The 16,026-nt window shown below is 36.1% G+C and overlaps 4 protein-coding genes across 6 annotated transcripts in view; 2 read left to right on the forward strand and 2 right to left on the reverse strand.

The window, feature by feature from the left end:
* The window catches only part of LOC132858895 (uncharacterized), a 338,173-nt gene that overhangs the window by 209,148 nt on the left and 112,999 nt on the right, over positions 1-16,026 (forward strand). The gene's annotated exons all lie outside the window — the stretch shown is intronic.
* Positions 1-16,026, reverse strand: part of LOC132858908 (cytoplasmic dynein 2 heavy chain 1-like) — a 104,803-nt gene that overhangs the window by 69,333 nt on the left and 19,444 nt on the right. The gene's annotated exons all lie outside the window — the stretch shown is intronic.
* Positions 9,133-11,807, reverse strand: LOC132858877 (NLR family CARD domain-containing protein 3-like). The gene is made up of 4 exons (XM_060889422.1): positions 11,674-11,807; positions 11,312-11,428; positions 11,081-11,197; positions 9,133-10,323 (listed from the first exon to the last, which is right to left on the reverse strand). The coding sequence occupies exons 3-4, from the start codon at positions 11,103-11,105 to the stop codon at positions 9,311-9,313; spliced, it is 1,038 nt and encodes a 345-aa protein (XP_060745405.1). The 5' UTR covers positions 11,106-11,197; positions 11,312-11,428; positions 11,674-11,807; the 3' UTR covers positions 9,133-9,310.
* Positions 15,234-16,026, forward strand: part of LOC132859436 (radial spoke head protein 3 homolog) — a 15,285-nt gene continuing 14,492 nt past the window's right edge. Inside the window, exon 1 of the mRNA XM_060890184.1 lies at positions 15,234-15,476. Within this exon, the coding sequence (XP_060746167.1) occupies positions 15,234-15,476 (243 nt within the window). The remainder of the gene's footprint in view (positions 15,477-16,026) is intronic.

The raw sequence follows: 16,026 nt of genomic DNA on the forward strand, positions 1-16,026 counted from the left end.
AAACTGAGTAAATTATTTGATTCTTTCTTCCCACAGTATGGGATGACTCAGGTATGGAATCAACTAGAAGTCACACATTATCGGCTTGCCACTTACATTAACTCCACTAATCGGGCAACCGAAGGTATTAAACAGGAACTCGCAGCCCTTAGATTGACTGCTACACAAAATAGAATGGCCTTAGATATTCTATTAGCTAAAGAGGGAGGTGTATGTGCCCTGATTGGAGATCAATGTTGCACCTTCATTCCCTCGAATGATGACGACCATGGGTCTATCTCAGATGCACTGCATGAAATGCACAAAGTAGCAAACCAAATGAAATGAGACGAACACGGAGATAATAGTAGTAATTAATCTTATTATGTTTGTTTGGCCCTTGCGTATACAAATGCATTCATTACATCATAATGTCCAATCTAACGACCAAACATCTTATGAAACTGGACGATATTGACGATGACCCTGAATAGATTCCTCTGTTCAGCGATGACTATTTCACTGAATTTGCCCAGACTGATCCAGAAACAGAAAAATGTGAATGCGGACAGTAGAGACTTTGACTTGTAGTGAAGTTACAAGATTAATGCTTCATGCTTTGCCTTTAACTGCATATTTTTTATATATGGGTCCTGTCCCCACAAAAACAGCATATTATCCTCTAAAGATCATGTGTTTTTTGAAGCACTCATGAGAACCCTACAGGGGAAATGATACGCTGATGTGAGATTGTACATGATTAAGCTTAGTTTAAGGCTTACATGATTATATTCTAGCTGATTAATTGATAAACAATGTTGTAGATTAAGTAGTTGATTAACAATACTGGTACTGTATCTATGATTTACAGTTTAGATTTTGTTACAGATTAATGATTAGTAAAATTTTGTGTATTGTCCCAGGGACAAAAGGGGGGAATTGTAGTGGAAATTTTCACTTTAGAGATGTTCACACGAATCTGTCCTTCTATGCTTCTGTATTTCCCATGACTGGTAGCTATTGTGACTATAGTTTCCTTTCAACACTGCATCTATTAGACCTTTCCCGTGAGACATTTGTTGTTCCCGTGGGATTAATTTTGTGAGAAGATGAGCAGGCGATGCTTCTAAGCCAATGGTGGATGATGTTTTTGCTTTTACATGTCCTGTTTCTTTTTTTTTCCTGTTTCTAAAATCCTGATGATCGGGGCCCTTCCTCTCTGATTTTACTCGTGAGTGTCGGGTCCTTCTGCAAAGCTGAACACAATAAACCGTGGAACCTTTTTTACTCTTGCCCGTGCCTATCGGTGTGATATTTTATGCTTTAATTCTCTCAAACCTCAAAACTTCCACAACAAGCGTAAGAAACATGAAGCGTGAATGTAACTTTGTGCTGCAGATCATTTCATTTCAGTTTTACATTTTATTTCACTGTAAAGATCTTTGCTACAATTACACATGTAAACTTTTTTAGCTAAACAACCTTAAATCCACAACTAGTATTTTTGTAAGAAAACTAACTAACTAGTCGTCTAAATGAATAAATCACTTCAAAAATCTTTCAGTGATGACTAAATCACATCCAGACTTAGAAGCTTTTAGAAATGAGAAGAGAAAAGAAAACCTTCTTTTAGCAGTTAACAATTTAACATTATTGATCAAATCTGTGGCAAATAAATCAGATCTGTAAAACAGGAAGTCCTCATTCATCTAAAGCCACATTCACATACTACTCATTAACACAGTGATAAGTGTTAGTCTGGTAGTTACATCTCCTCAGTCCTCAGATACAATGAGGGATTATTAATTATCATCTGACTGCAAGTTGGGACTTCTACAGAGAAAAGTGAAAAGCAGTGCACAGCGGGACACAGTACAGGTGGTGGGACAAAGTAATGGGGTGGGACACAGTGATGGGCGGGGCACTGTGATGGGCGGGGCTTATGACTGAAGGGTTCGGGATATTTTCACTTCAGCTAACATTACAATCAGTCTTCATGTTTTAAATCATGATGTAAATATTAATGTTTGATGAAGACGAAGCCTATTTTCAGACATATCTACTGTAATCTACATCATCAGACATTGATCTATCAGGAGCATTTTACTGGGGCTCGAGTGTCGACCCTGACTGTAGACAGTGTGTATTATTGTGGACTGAGTAACACACACTTTAGAGACCAGGACAACACATAAGACTAGAACTTGGACTTTTTCTGGACTTTCATACATAACACTGATACATCAGCCAGATTTTATTTTACACATTATTTATTTAAGTATTTGAGTATTTAACACATCTGAACTTTATTAAAACAGTCACATTGTTCTCCCACTGATCCATATTCAGATTTATTTTTCCACTAGATTAAACTGATTCTTACATTTCTATTTGTTACATCTATTCTATTTTTATTCTATTTTCTTTTTTATTATTCTATTTTATTTTATGTTTAAATCACAGACAGTTTAAAAACATTTCACTACATGTCGTACTGTGTATGGTTGTGTATGTGAGAAATAAAATATAAATGTAAATGTTTTCTGTAACTTTTCTCTGCTTCACATCTCAACAAAATCTCTGTTTTAATCCGAGTTCACATGAACAGATCTTTCTTGAGAAGAAGCTTTTATTGTCATTACAACCATATATAGCTGTTACAGTACACAGTGTAATGAGACAACATTTCTCCAGGATTGTGGTGATACATAAAACAAAGACAGAGCTAAGGACTTAGTAAGTTAGTCCTAGCCACATAAAGTGCATCTATGCAACCTGGTGCACACAGTGCAGGACAAGACAGACAGGACAGTGCAGGACAAAAGACAGTTCAAGCAAAAAACAATTACAAGACGATACACAAATTAACAATAAACAGAGAAACAGCGCCAACCAGTGGAAATACTGTATGTTCAACAATATTGTGTGTGCAGAAACACTGGATTGAGCACAGTGTTATAGCAGCAGTTACATGAGATATATTAAAGCATTGTGCAAAACAGCAATCAATCAACTGAAATGTCAGACAGTGTGTGCAAATAGTAAAGGAACAGTGTGTAAAACAGATTGATGGATATATATTGGAAGAGTGTGTATTTAGTGTAGGTCTGTGCAGTCCATACAGTTGATGTGTGTGAAACAGATGAGAAATTCCTTACAATGTGTGTATGTGTGTGTGTGTGTGTTGTGCTCAGTACAGTTAAGTTATCAGACTGTCAGTAATCAGACCTAAAACAGGGTCAGACTCTAATTAGTTTTTGGAGAAGTTGTTAGTTCATTGGTGTATTTTTTTAAACCCAGACTGTGAAAGTGTAAATGGTTTATTCAGTATTGACAAGAACAACTGTGACTGTGTTTTATTTGTACAGAATGTGTTTATCTATTATTACGACCTGGATGGAGATTAGACCATGATTTATTATTAATGTTTTAATATATGATCTTACCTCAGTGTCTCCAGTTTACAGTGAGGATTCTCCATTACAGCAGAGAGAATCTTCACTCCTGAGTCTCCTAGTTTGTTATCAGACAGACTCATGTCTGATAATAAAAGTCAGAGCAGTACAGCCTTCATCTGAGACACCACACTTACACAAACTGTACAGAGACACAATGACACTCTTCATCAACAGATTTTAAAACCCTTTATTACAATTAATAAAATATTGTCACATATATTGGGAGGCACGGTGGCTTAGTGGTTAGCACGTTCGCCTCACACCTCCAGGGTCGGGGTTCGATTCCCGCCTCCACCTTGTGTGTGTGGAGTTTGCATGTTCTCCCCGTGCCTCGGGGGTTTCCTCCGGGTACTCCGGTTTCCTCCCCCGGTCCAAAGACATGCATGGTAGGTTGATTGGCATCTCTGGAAAATTGTCCCTAGTGTGTGAATGAGAGTGTGTGTGTGCCCTGCGATGGGTTGGCACTCCGTCCAGGGTGTATCCTGCCTTGATGCCCGATGACGCCTGAGATAGGCACAGGCTCCCCGTGACCCGAGGTAGTTCGGATAAGCGGTAGAAGATGAATGAATGTCACATATATTCAATAAATAATTTTGATAGAAACAGAACCAAACCACAAATAAAGATTTCTAGTGAGAATGTTTCCTCACATCAAATAGACTAGAACACAATAAATGTTCATCTATTACACTGCAGAAAGACATGAAACTGTTTAACTCTGTAAACAATGCATGGATTTACATTTATATCAGTTTACTTTTGTAGCAGAGATGTTCTTAAGCTCTTTTAATATTTCCAACATTAAACTTCCCTCTAATCACTAATTAAAACATCATCATCGTCATCATCATCATCATCATCATCATCATCATCATCATCATCATCATCAGCTGATAAACAGGTTTGTGAATATACTGTATAATCAGTATGTTTCTATTACTAAAGTATACAACACACCAGACAAGACACAACCTTGTCTAACACCTCTATAAACTTTATAAGGAGCCACATAAGTCACCATTAACTTTCAGTTTCACTATTAGAGAATGTGTCTTACTGAGGAGCAGGCCATGTGACTCTCAGAGAGATGATCTTACCACAGTGTCTCCACTTTACAGTTAGGATTCTCCAGTACAGCAGAGAGTATCTTCACTCCTGAGTCTCCTAGTTTATTCTCAGTCAGATTCAGTTCTCTCAGGTGTGAGGGGTTTGATCTCAGAGCTGAAGTCAGAGCAGCACAGCCTTCATCTGAGACATCACACTTATACAACCTGTAGAGAGACACAATGACACACTCTTCATCAACAGATTTTTATTATATAAAGAATAATTAACAATGAACAAAACATTCCTGTCAGATTGTGAACAGTGGGTGAACCTGGGTTAAACAGGGTGGGCACAGGTTTGAGTAGAAACTCAAAATCAGCAGTCACTCACAAGAACTTACATGTCTGTAAAAAGAGGACAATGAGCTGAAAGAGATCTGTTAATTTATCAGTTGTTTGTGTAGTGCGCACACACACACACACACACACACACACACACACACACACACACACACACACACACACACAGCTTCACCATTCAATAGGATTGTTTCACCTGTCAACATTAGTGTGTATGGACACTTAATATAGTGTACATGATATTTAAAGTCTATCAGTTCAAACACAGGACATTTTTTATTTAAACATATAGGCTACGATGTTAAATCATGAAGGAAAATCTAACTAATGGTATTAGATTATCAATAACCAAGATTAAATTATTGTTTTAAAATAACAGAAATCACACAAATTGTTTTAGCGGAGATTTATTTTCAGTCTTTGAGGAGATCCATTATATTTGTCTGATTATTATTTAGTTTGGTGATATTTAAAATTATTTTATTAAAGTGAGGATTTTAACAGAATAGTCAGAATGAAACACCACCACATCATTCATTCATTCATTCATCTTCTACCGCTTATCCGAACTACCTCGGGTCACGGGGAGCCTGTGCCTATCTCAGGCGTCATCGGGCATCAAGGCAGGATACACCCTGGACGGAGTGCCAACCCATCGCAGGGCACACACACACTCTCATTCACACACTAGGGACAATTTTCCAGAGATGCCAATCAACCTACCATGCATGTTTTTGGACCGGGGGAGGAAACCGGAGTACCCGGAGGAAACCCCCGAGGCACGGGGAGAACATGCAAACTCCACACACACAAGGTGGAGGCGGGAATCGAACCCCGACCCTGGAGGTGTGAGGCGAACGTGCTAACCACTAAGCCACCGTGCCCCCCACCACATCATATATTATTAAATAAATTCATTCAGTGTTTTAATTGCAATTAAATGGAGTTAAAATGACTTTGTTGGTGTTGCCCCATGTACTCAGAGAGATGATCTTACTTTAGTGTCTCCACTTTACAGTGAGGATTCTCCAGTCCAGCAGAGAGGATCTTCACTCCTGATGACCAACTTTTTACTCCAAGTGAATCACAGCTGATACTAAAGGAAATAAAATAAAACATAATGAACTCACACTAGTGCAAATGATCAAACATGTCCTCAAAGCTTTCACTGAACCTTCTCATTTTTATTAATACTGAAAGCACAAACACCAGTTAGACAATATGGTTAAAGTGACACTGCAGTCTGGGTAAAGTCTGGATGTTCCAGTAGGAGCATAAACAGGCTCCAGTTAGTCCTGAATGCAGTACCTAGAGTCCTAACTAGAACCAGAAGATATGAACACATCACTCCTATCTTATCCACACTGCACTGGCCCCTGGATGAAAACATATTTGTTTAGTCAAGATTTTTATGAACAGTTTTTCTTAGGAAAAGGAGCAGATCTTACTGCAGTTAATCACAGTTGAACTAGCCACATATATATTTTATGGGTGCAGCCTTTAGATACTTAGCGGTAATAGTGATGAAAATGGAAAGCGAACGTCCGTGAGCTCCTACTGCACAGAACAATAAATTACTACAAAACAATAGTTTTGTAATAAATGCGTGACAAAACGAATACAAATCAATCCATTAAATTTAGAATGAGAATAAAACCTTAAAGTTTTAATAATCATTACATATTAAAAATGAGGTACATATAGAAAAAGAAAAATGGATTTTTAAAATCCATTATAAAATACACCATCCTAATTGTTAGTTGATAAACCATTTTACATCATTTGAGCATGACCTAATCTATAGAGAAAATAAAGTTCAAGCAATTTTACTGTGGAATTTTTTAATAATCCCTCAAAATCACCATATCTTATACAAATTTAAAAGTGTTAATTGATAAAACTCACTCGGATCACTCATAATGACCTACTCTATGCTCACAATAAAGATCAAATAATTCTGATCTTATTCAACCAGAGTCTGAATTTGTTCCATTATAAAATGAACATTTCGAGATGTTAGTTGCTCAAACCAGATCATTAAGAATGCCCTCTTCTATGCTCACAATAAACAGCTAAACAATTGTACTGTAGGATTTTGAAGTAATCAAAATCTTCAAACTCACTGTCTATGTTTTAATATAATTGACATTTTGATTCATTTCCAAATTTGATTGATTTTTGATTGGACAGTTTAATTGTTAGTTGATCAAAGTCGGATAATTTCATAATGGCCTATTCTATGGTCACTATAATGATCAAGCAATTTTATTGTGGAAATGTTTAATATTTGCTCTTTAAATTTTTGCAAGGAGGCACTTTTAATCCATTATAAAATATATATTTCTAAAGTGAATCAGTTCACTTTATATTGAGATACGTCATGCTCACAGTAAAGACAAAATAATTTCTGTGGAAATTTAAAGTTATTTTCATTCAAAGTTACAATGTCTGTAATCCATTATATTACAGACATTAATTAAATATAAAATGTTATTTGTCACATACATAAACATACACAGTATGACATGTAGTGAAATGTGTTTTACGACTGTTCCTTATTTTAGTAAAGCAGAAGTATAAGGAAAAATAGCAAAATGGGTAGAAGTACAGAACTAAAGAGAAAAATTAAAATGTAGATACAATTAAGATGTAGATACAGTAAAAAAATAAATGAATTAAAAATAATTCTGTACAATGAGCGGTGAATGGGATGGAGTATGGATGAGTAGGTTATATACTGTATAGTATACATATATACAGGCATTGCATATATAATTCTACTAATTAACTTTAATACATAATAAAAGGCTTGATTAATCTTTATTTTAAGCATAAAGTAGGTCATCCAGAAGTGACATGAATTGTTTGATCAACAATCAATGTGAATTTTCCATTTTATAATGGATTAAATGTTGCCCACTGGCTGAATTATTTTAATTTAATGATGTAATCAATGTAATGATTTTAAAAGGGAATTACTACATTACTATTAACATTTATCAGACTGTAAATTTATAATCACACCCTCCAGTGTCACCCATATGAGGATGGGTTCCCCTTTGAGTCTGGTTCCTCTCAAGGTTTCTCCTTCCATTCTAGGGAGTTTTTCCTCCCCAAGTCACCTGAGTCACCTCAGACTTGCTCATTGAGGATAAATCCATAGACATTTAAATATATCTAATATTACTCTTGAATTTTGTATTCTATTAATATTTATATTAATATTTATATTAACCTTTTGTTCTAAGTTTATGTTCTGTAAAGCTGCTTTCGGACAATGACAATTGCAAAAGGCGCTCTACAAATAAACTTGAATTGAATTGAATTTCCACCTCACAAAAACCTAGTAATTAAGGTAATTTTTCATTAATGCAGTAAACATGGTTCTATAAACAGGTGTGCTAAATGTACATCAAACATCCAACATAAACCAGCATTAACTTCCTAATTATTTTAAGATATTAAGATAAGTCATAACTACAAAACTTCAAAACTCTCTCAAATGTAATCAGCTGCTTCTACATGTTTAATAGCTGCCGTTCAGTATAATTCATTTATTAATGCAGTTTTTATTCCCTAATTTATCTATTTACATTAACTCCACTCTGTATCACCTTCAGAACATCCCAAAGTCCATATTAGAGTGTGTTCAGTTTCTCTCTAACACTGTAAGAGTAGAACAGTTATATTCAGATTTACATACATTGCTTTACTGGATGCTGTAATCACAGGCATCATCTTCAGAACAACATCTTCTGTTATCTTATCTGTACTGAAATATTTACTCAGGTCAAACTCATCCAGCTCCTGTGCTGATGTCAGTAACACAAACACCAGAGCAGACCACTTTGAAGAAGAAAGTTCACTTTGTTTTCCAGATTTCAGGTAGTGTTGGATTTCCTCCACTAGAGAATTATCACCCAGTTCATTCAGACAGTGGAACAGATTGATGGATTTCTCTGTAGGAAGATTTTTACTGATCTTCTTCTTTATGTTCTGAAACGTTTTCTTTATGTTCTGGAAGCTACTTCCTGTCTGTGTTACTAAAACATGTAAGAGTTTATGATTGGACTCCAGTGAGAGACCCAGAAGAAAACGAAGGAAAAGATCCAGATGTCCAGTCTGACTTTCTAAAGTCTGATCTACAGCACTCTTGTGTACATCTGAGATGCATATAAATTTAAAATATATCATCCACCAATTGAAGCTCTGCTTTTGCATCAGAACATTTCTCTTCTCCTTCATTAAGATTAGGCATTGTAAAGTCTGAGCTACTGCACTCTTGTGTACATCCGATATTCTTTTTTCTTTCATCAAACGTTTAGAACCTTGATTCTGTTTAAGAACATTTCTCTTCTCCTTCATGAAGGTCAGGTGCACATACAGAGCTGCGAGATGCTCCTGAATGCTCAGATGAACAAAGCAGTACACTTTACTCTGGTGAAGCTCAAACTCCTCTCTGAAGATCTAAGTACACACACCTGAGTACACTGCTGCTTCTCTCACATCAATACCACACTCTCTCAAGTCTTCATCATAGAAGATCAGGTTCCCTTTCTTCAGCTGCTGAAAAGCCAGTTGTCCCAGTTTAAAAAGCATTTCTTCATCACTTTCCTGCTTCTTTGAGTATTTTTCTCTGATGATGTTTGCCTGAATGATGAGGAAGTGTGTGTACATTTGAGTCAGAGTCTTGGGGATCTCTCCACTCTCTGCTTCACCCAGCATTCTCTCTAGAACAGTGGCTGAAATCAAGCAGAAGACGGGATGTGACATGATGTAGAGGCTTCTTAATGACTTCAGGTGTGTGATGATATTATTGGCCAGGCTCTGATCACTGATCCTCTTCCTGAAGTACTCCTCCTTCTGTGGGTCATTGAACCCTCGTACCTCTGTGACTCGATCCACACACTCAGAGGGGATTTGATCAGCTGCTGCAGGTCTGGAGGTGATCCAGATGAGAGCAGAGGGAAGCAGATTCCCTTTGATCAGGTTTATCAGCAGCACAGGCACTGATGCTGATTCAGTTACATCACACACTCTCACTGTGTTCTGGAAATCTAGAGGAAAATGACACTCGTCCAATCCGTCAAAAATGAACAGAACCTTTTCCAAACTGGACATTTCTGTTTCTTTTGTTTCCTTAAAAAAGACATGAAGGAGCTCCATCAGACTCAGTGTCTGGTCCTTCATCAAATTCAGCTCTCTGAAAGGAAGTGGAAATATGAGGTGGACGTCCTGATTTGCTTTCCCTTCAGTCCAGTCCAGAATGAACTTCTGCACAGAGACTGTTTTTCCGATGCCAGCGACTCCCTTTGTCAGCACAGTTCTGATGGGTTTGTCTTGTTCTGATAAAGGCTTAAAGATGTCATTGCATTCGATTGGTGTTTTCTCTGTTGTTCTTCTCCTGGATGATGCCTCGATCTGTCTCACCTCATGTTCATTATTGACTCCTCCACTGTCTCCCTCTGTGATGTAGAGCTCTGTGTAGATCACATTCAGGAGGGTTCGGGTTCCCAGGTTTATCATCACTCCATTCAAACACTGAAACTTCTTCATCAGATTTACTTTAAACTTTTTCTGGATTTCATTTACAGCAGCAGATTCTGGCTTGTGCCTGTGATATGGAGAAGCAGGAAGATGGGGTGAGACCTCAGGTTTATAATATCAGTGTGTCGGTGTCACAGTTATGTTGGTTTTGATCTTACCCTGTATCTGTCATCTTCGTTTCTGTTCTGTCTCCTGTCTTCTCTAGATCACTGTGAATGTAAATTGTAGTTGATCATTTCATCAGTTCACACTACAGTAGTGGTAGTTTTCCTGATTGAATTCTGGTGTAACTCTAGAAGATTCTTATGGCTGGGTATAATGTCACTGAATAAATGATGCTAAGTTGTGGTCTAGTCTGCAATAACCAAACATACAGTGGACCAAAAAAAAAAGGTATTTGGACATTTAAGGTACACTTACAAACATGAATTTCACTGCATTAAAAAAACAACACATCAAACTAAGTGTCATTTATTTTAAAAGATACCACAAGTTCGCTTTGCAAGAAAAAAAAATAATGTTTCCAATAAATAGACTTCAATATTAAGAATTTAATTACTGAATTTAGACACAGGCTTCATTATAGGTCATAATCAGTGTTTTAGTATTTAGTTTGTCATCCTGTTTATCTAGTTAAATTTCCCTTTAAGTGTGACTTTAGCAGTGACATTAACAGTGAGGAGACGTTACCTGTGTAGAAGTGATGAGTCTCCATCTTTAAACACAGGAGGATGATTCATAGACCAGTCACTCTTCATGGAGATACAGCTGTGTGTTGGTGATTCTGATCTCTTTCTCTGGAGTTTACTGTACAACATTATACAGTCCTTTAGTCATTTATATACACTCTTTATTTTACTTACAGTAAACCTCCATTTATGTCTGACTTTAGCAGTGACATTAACAGTGAGGAGACATTACCTGTGTAGAAGTGATGTGTCTCCATCTTTAAACCTCACAGGAGAATCCATAGACCAGTCACTCTTTATGGCGATACAGCTGTGTTGGTGATTCTGATGTCTTTCTCTTAAGTTTACTCTACAACATTATACACAGTCCTTTAGTCATTTATATAAACTCTTTATTTTACTTACATTAAACAATACATTTTTACTGTGAATTAGTGACTGTTAGATGTGTATAGTTATATACAGTTAACTATACATATAGTTATATACTGTAATAGTAAAATATTTGCAAATATTTGGTTAAATCCTTTCATATTTACTAATAATAATTTAGATGTGAATATTTAATGACTAGAACACAATAATGTAGATTACCAGTTGATTGATGGTGTAGAGACATTATCTGTGTCCAGATCAGGAGTCTCCATCTTATATATTTGTAAAGTTTACACAAACACACAGCTGAGTCCTGAAGAGTCTGATCTCTTCTGATAGAATGGATCACACTCCTAGAAAACACACAAACAAATGTGCAATTAAAATATTACATGAATCTTTTTCCTTAAAAAATGGCTTCATAGATTTAATTAAAAGAAATTATTTGTTTATGTATGTAACACAGTGAGTGAGTTGGTTATTGCACAAGAAATGTTGCAGAGTTAAAATGGTTGAACTCAATGTGCACCTTGTATTATCCAGTGAATAAGTGTTGTAAACAGGAGTTGATGATTATGGTAATTCTGTTGTATAACCAGTGGATCATGTGAACACGTTCATGTGAAGTCTCACACGAGGTAAAGAGTGAGACTCTCTCACACACACACTCACAGTGACTGTGTATTTTACATTTAGCTTCCATGTCCCAGATTGTGTTGAATGTGGAAACAATCCATGGATCCAACTTTCTCAGCATAAAAGACATAATTCCCATGCAGGCATGTGCTTCAGAGGGCAGCAACCCTGCCTGTGAGAGAGAAAACTGAAGATACCCTGCCTGTGTGAGGCAGAACTAGAAGGTGCAGGATCCTTCTACAAGAAGAACTACCAAGTGATTGAGAATATCTACAAAAAGTGACTAATAGAATATAAATAAATGTACATAATAGGTTACTTAATTAATAGGCCTTTATAATTAAGTTTGTTCTTATGGTTATTGGGAAAATCAGATAAATGAAATGTTTTATTAGTTTAATAGGGTTAGTTTATTATTAATTTGTGATGCAATATGTTTGGCACTTCACGATGACTGAATAATTGATCAATTTTATCAGCGTGTGGCTTGACTGCAGTGATTTAGTTTTTACTATTGACAATTTGCACCTCCAAATAAAACTTTAACAAACCTCAAAAAGTTTAAAATAAGCAAGGTTTTTTTACTGTAATGTGTTGTGATCTTAATTTTAAAAGGTGTGTGCTTAAAGGGAACACAAATGTACCCATTAAGCACATTCAGTCTTTTTTAATTTAATGAATTGTATCTTCATTTAAATACTTTATTCTTTTGAAATAAAGTTACATATTATTGTCTGCGAGATTAATATTGTATTTTAACATAACTTTTAATAATGCAGCATGTGACTTGAACTAAACAGAATATCTTGAAGGAGATTTGGTGAGCTTAATAGGTATGTTTACCCTAATATCACTGTTTAGGTATTAAGATAATTCTTCTAACTATTTTTGTTTTATTTTATAAAAAAAAACTCCAAGAAGGGAGTAACAACCTAAAGAGACCCTACACAGAATGATATCTAGTGGTTATTTTTAGAATTTTTTTTTGTAACTATTAGTGTTTTTTATACAGGAATTCAGCATTAACAGTGCAATGCTATAGTTATTTTTATTTTATTTCATTTGTTTTTATTTATTTATTTATTTATTTATTTATTTATTTATTTATTTATTTAGCATTTTGGACTTTTTTATCTGACAGCATTTCACTGCTGAGTTAAAATTTAAATTTTACTTCAATTTCTGTCCAAATAGTTATTTATAAACTAATCTAAGAACAATCAATCTAATTAAATAAGCAAAGCTCAATGACTCTATTAAATGCTAGCTAGAGTAAATTAGCTCTTAGTTAATCTGTTTATTTTTAATGCATGGTCTGGAAACCAAAAATTGTTATCCAGGCTTTAAGCCAGCTGATTTCACCTGGTAAAGAGGAGACTGAAGGAGAAAACCCCCAAAAACAAACACGTGAAGGAAGCTGCATGTGCCTGTGTTCAGTAATGTCCTGCTTTGTTCAGTTTTTTTTATTTATCACTCTATATTATTTAACACTCATTTTATCAGCAACAGGTTTCAGAAAAAAAACTCTTGTAGTTTTACTTCATTTGCGGTTTAATTGTTTTTTACAAAAAAGGTTACATTTATTTATTTATTTATTTATTTAGTACTTGTGATTCCTGATGATATTTTTTGTTGTTTTTCCTTCCTGGAATTTGAAACCAAACACAAATAAAGATGATTTTACACAATACTATAACTCACCTTTAGTAAAGTCCTTGTTCCAAGACATTAATGTTACCATTTCTGCTGCATTAAAGATGTTTAACTTGTCTGGTTCACACAATGGTTCACAGAGTTTTAGGTTCACACAATCGTTCACACCTTGTCACATACTGTAGTCTCACTGTTGTCTTTACAAATGACTCAAGTTTTTTATGTCAGTGGTTACTGTTATGCCAGTTTGAACTTTCATCTCTAGTTTTGTTTCATTATTAACACAGCTATCTGTGTTTAGGTATAGTTACAGTCAATGCTACAGGAATATGCAGTTCTTAAACTGTAAATATATGTAGAAAAGGTTTTTTTACCTTCACTATAAATATTTAAAATTTTAATTCAAATTATTGCTAATTGTATTTATTTTTTCTGCATTAAATTGTATTAAACAAGAAAAATATCTGGGGGGCACGGTGGCTTAGTGGTTAGCACGTTTGCCTCACACCTCCAGGGTTGGGGTTCGATTTCTGCCTCCACCTTGTGTGTGTGGAGTTTGCATGTTCTCCCTGTGCCTCGGGGGTTTCCTCCGGGTGCTCCGGTTTCCTCCCCCGGTCCAAAGACATGCATAGTAGATTGATTGGCATCTCTGGAAAATTGTCCCTAGTGTATGATTGCGTGAGTGAATGAGTGTGTGTGTGTGTGCCCTGCGATGGGTTGGCACTCCGTCCAGGGTGTATCCTGCCTTGATGCCCGATGACGCCTGAGATAGGCACAGGCTCCACGTGACCCGAGGTAGTTCGGATAAGCGGTAGAAGATGAATGAATGAATGAAGAAAAATATCTTGTTTAATATCATTTCTGAATCTGGACATTTTAAGTAGTATAAAAAGGATCAGCAAATACAACCCCAAATCAGAAAAAGTTGGGACAGTATGAAAAACACAAATAAAAAAGAAAGTAGTGATTTCTAAATTTTACTTGTATTTCATTGCAGACAATGTGAACACAAAATATTTCATGTTTTGTCTGGTCAGCTTAATTTCATTTGTAAATATACATCCTTTTCTGTCATTCAGACCTGCAACACAAAAGGTTGGGACAGGAGCAACTTAGGGCTAGTAATCAGGTAAATTGGTTAAATAATGATGTGATTTGAAACAGGTGATGTCAACAGGTGATTGTAAGTAAGTAAGAAAAGTTTATATATATAGCACCTATCACAGATAAAATCACAAACTGCTTTACAAAATATTAGTCAATAAGTCTAGTCCTTCAAGGAATGTGGAGGAATTTCAGTGCGTAAAGGACAAGGGCGCAAGCCTAAGCTGAACAACTGTGATCTCCGATCCCTCAAGTGGCACTGAATCAAGAATCATCATTCATCTATAAGCGATATCACCACATTGGCAAACCTTTGTCAAGTGCCACAATACGTAGTTACATCCACAAATGGCAGTTAAAACTTTACTGTGCCAAAAGAAAGCCCTATGTTAACAGTGTCCATAAGCGCCATCGGCTTCTCTGGGCTCAGAGGCATCGGGGATGGACCGTCATACAGTAGAAACGTGTACTGTGGTCAGATGAATCAGTATTTCAGGTATTTTTGGGGAGAAATGGACACCGTGTGCACCGGACCAAAGAAGAAAAGGATTATCCAGATCCTTACCAGCAACAAGTCCAAAAGCCAGGGTCTGTCATGGTATGAGGTTGTGTCAGTGCCCTTGGCAAAGGTAACACACTTCTGTGATGGCACCATTAATGCTGAAAAGTACATAGAGATTTTGGAGCACAATATGCTGCCATCAAGAAGATATCTTTTCCAAAGACGTCCATGCATATTTCAACAAGATAATGCAAAACCACATTCTGCACACATTACAAAGTCCTGGCTGCGGAGGAAGAGGATACAGGTACTTGACTGGCCAGCCTGCAGTCCCGGCCTGTCTCCAATAGAGAATGTGTGGCGCATTTTGAAGCCCAAAATGTGACATCAAAGAGCCCATACTGTTGCACACCTTAAGACTTGTTTGCAGCAAGAATGGGACCAAATTACACCTGAAAACCTTCATCACTTGTTGTCTTCAGTGTTGTGAAAAGGAATGGCAACATTACAAAGATGTTAAATGCTTTACTGTTCCAACTTTTTCTGATTTGGGGTTCTAAATTTATGAACTGTGATCTGCCCACAAAAACATTATTCATCTTCTAACTACATAATACTGATGTTTTTTAGATATACTTTTAATTAAGTGCAGAATTATTTATTAAGAGAGCTGCTTC

Source organism: Tachysurus vachellii, chromosome 16 (assembly GCF_030014155.1).
Source record: "Tachysurus vachellii isolate PV-2020 chromosome 16, HZAU_Pvac_v1, whole genome shotgun sequence".
NCBI lineage: Eukaryota > Metazoa > Chordata > Actinopteri > Siluriformes > Bagridae > Tachysurus > Tachysurus vachellii.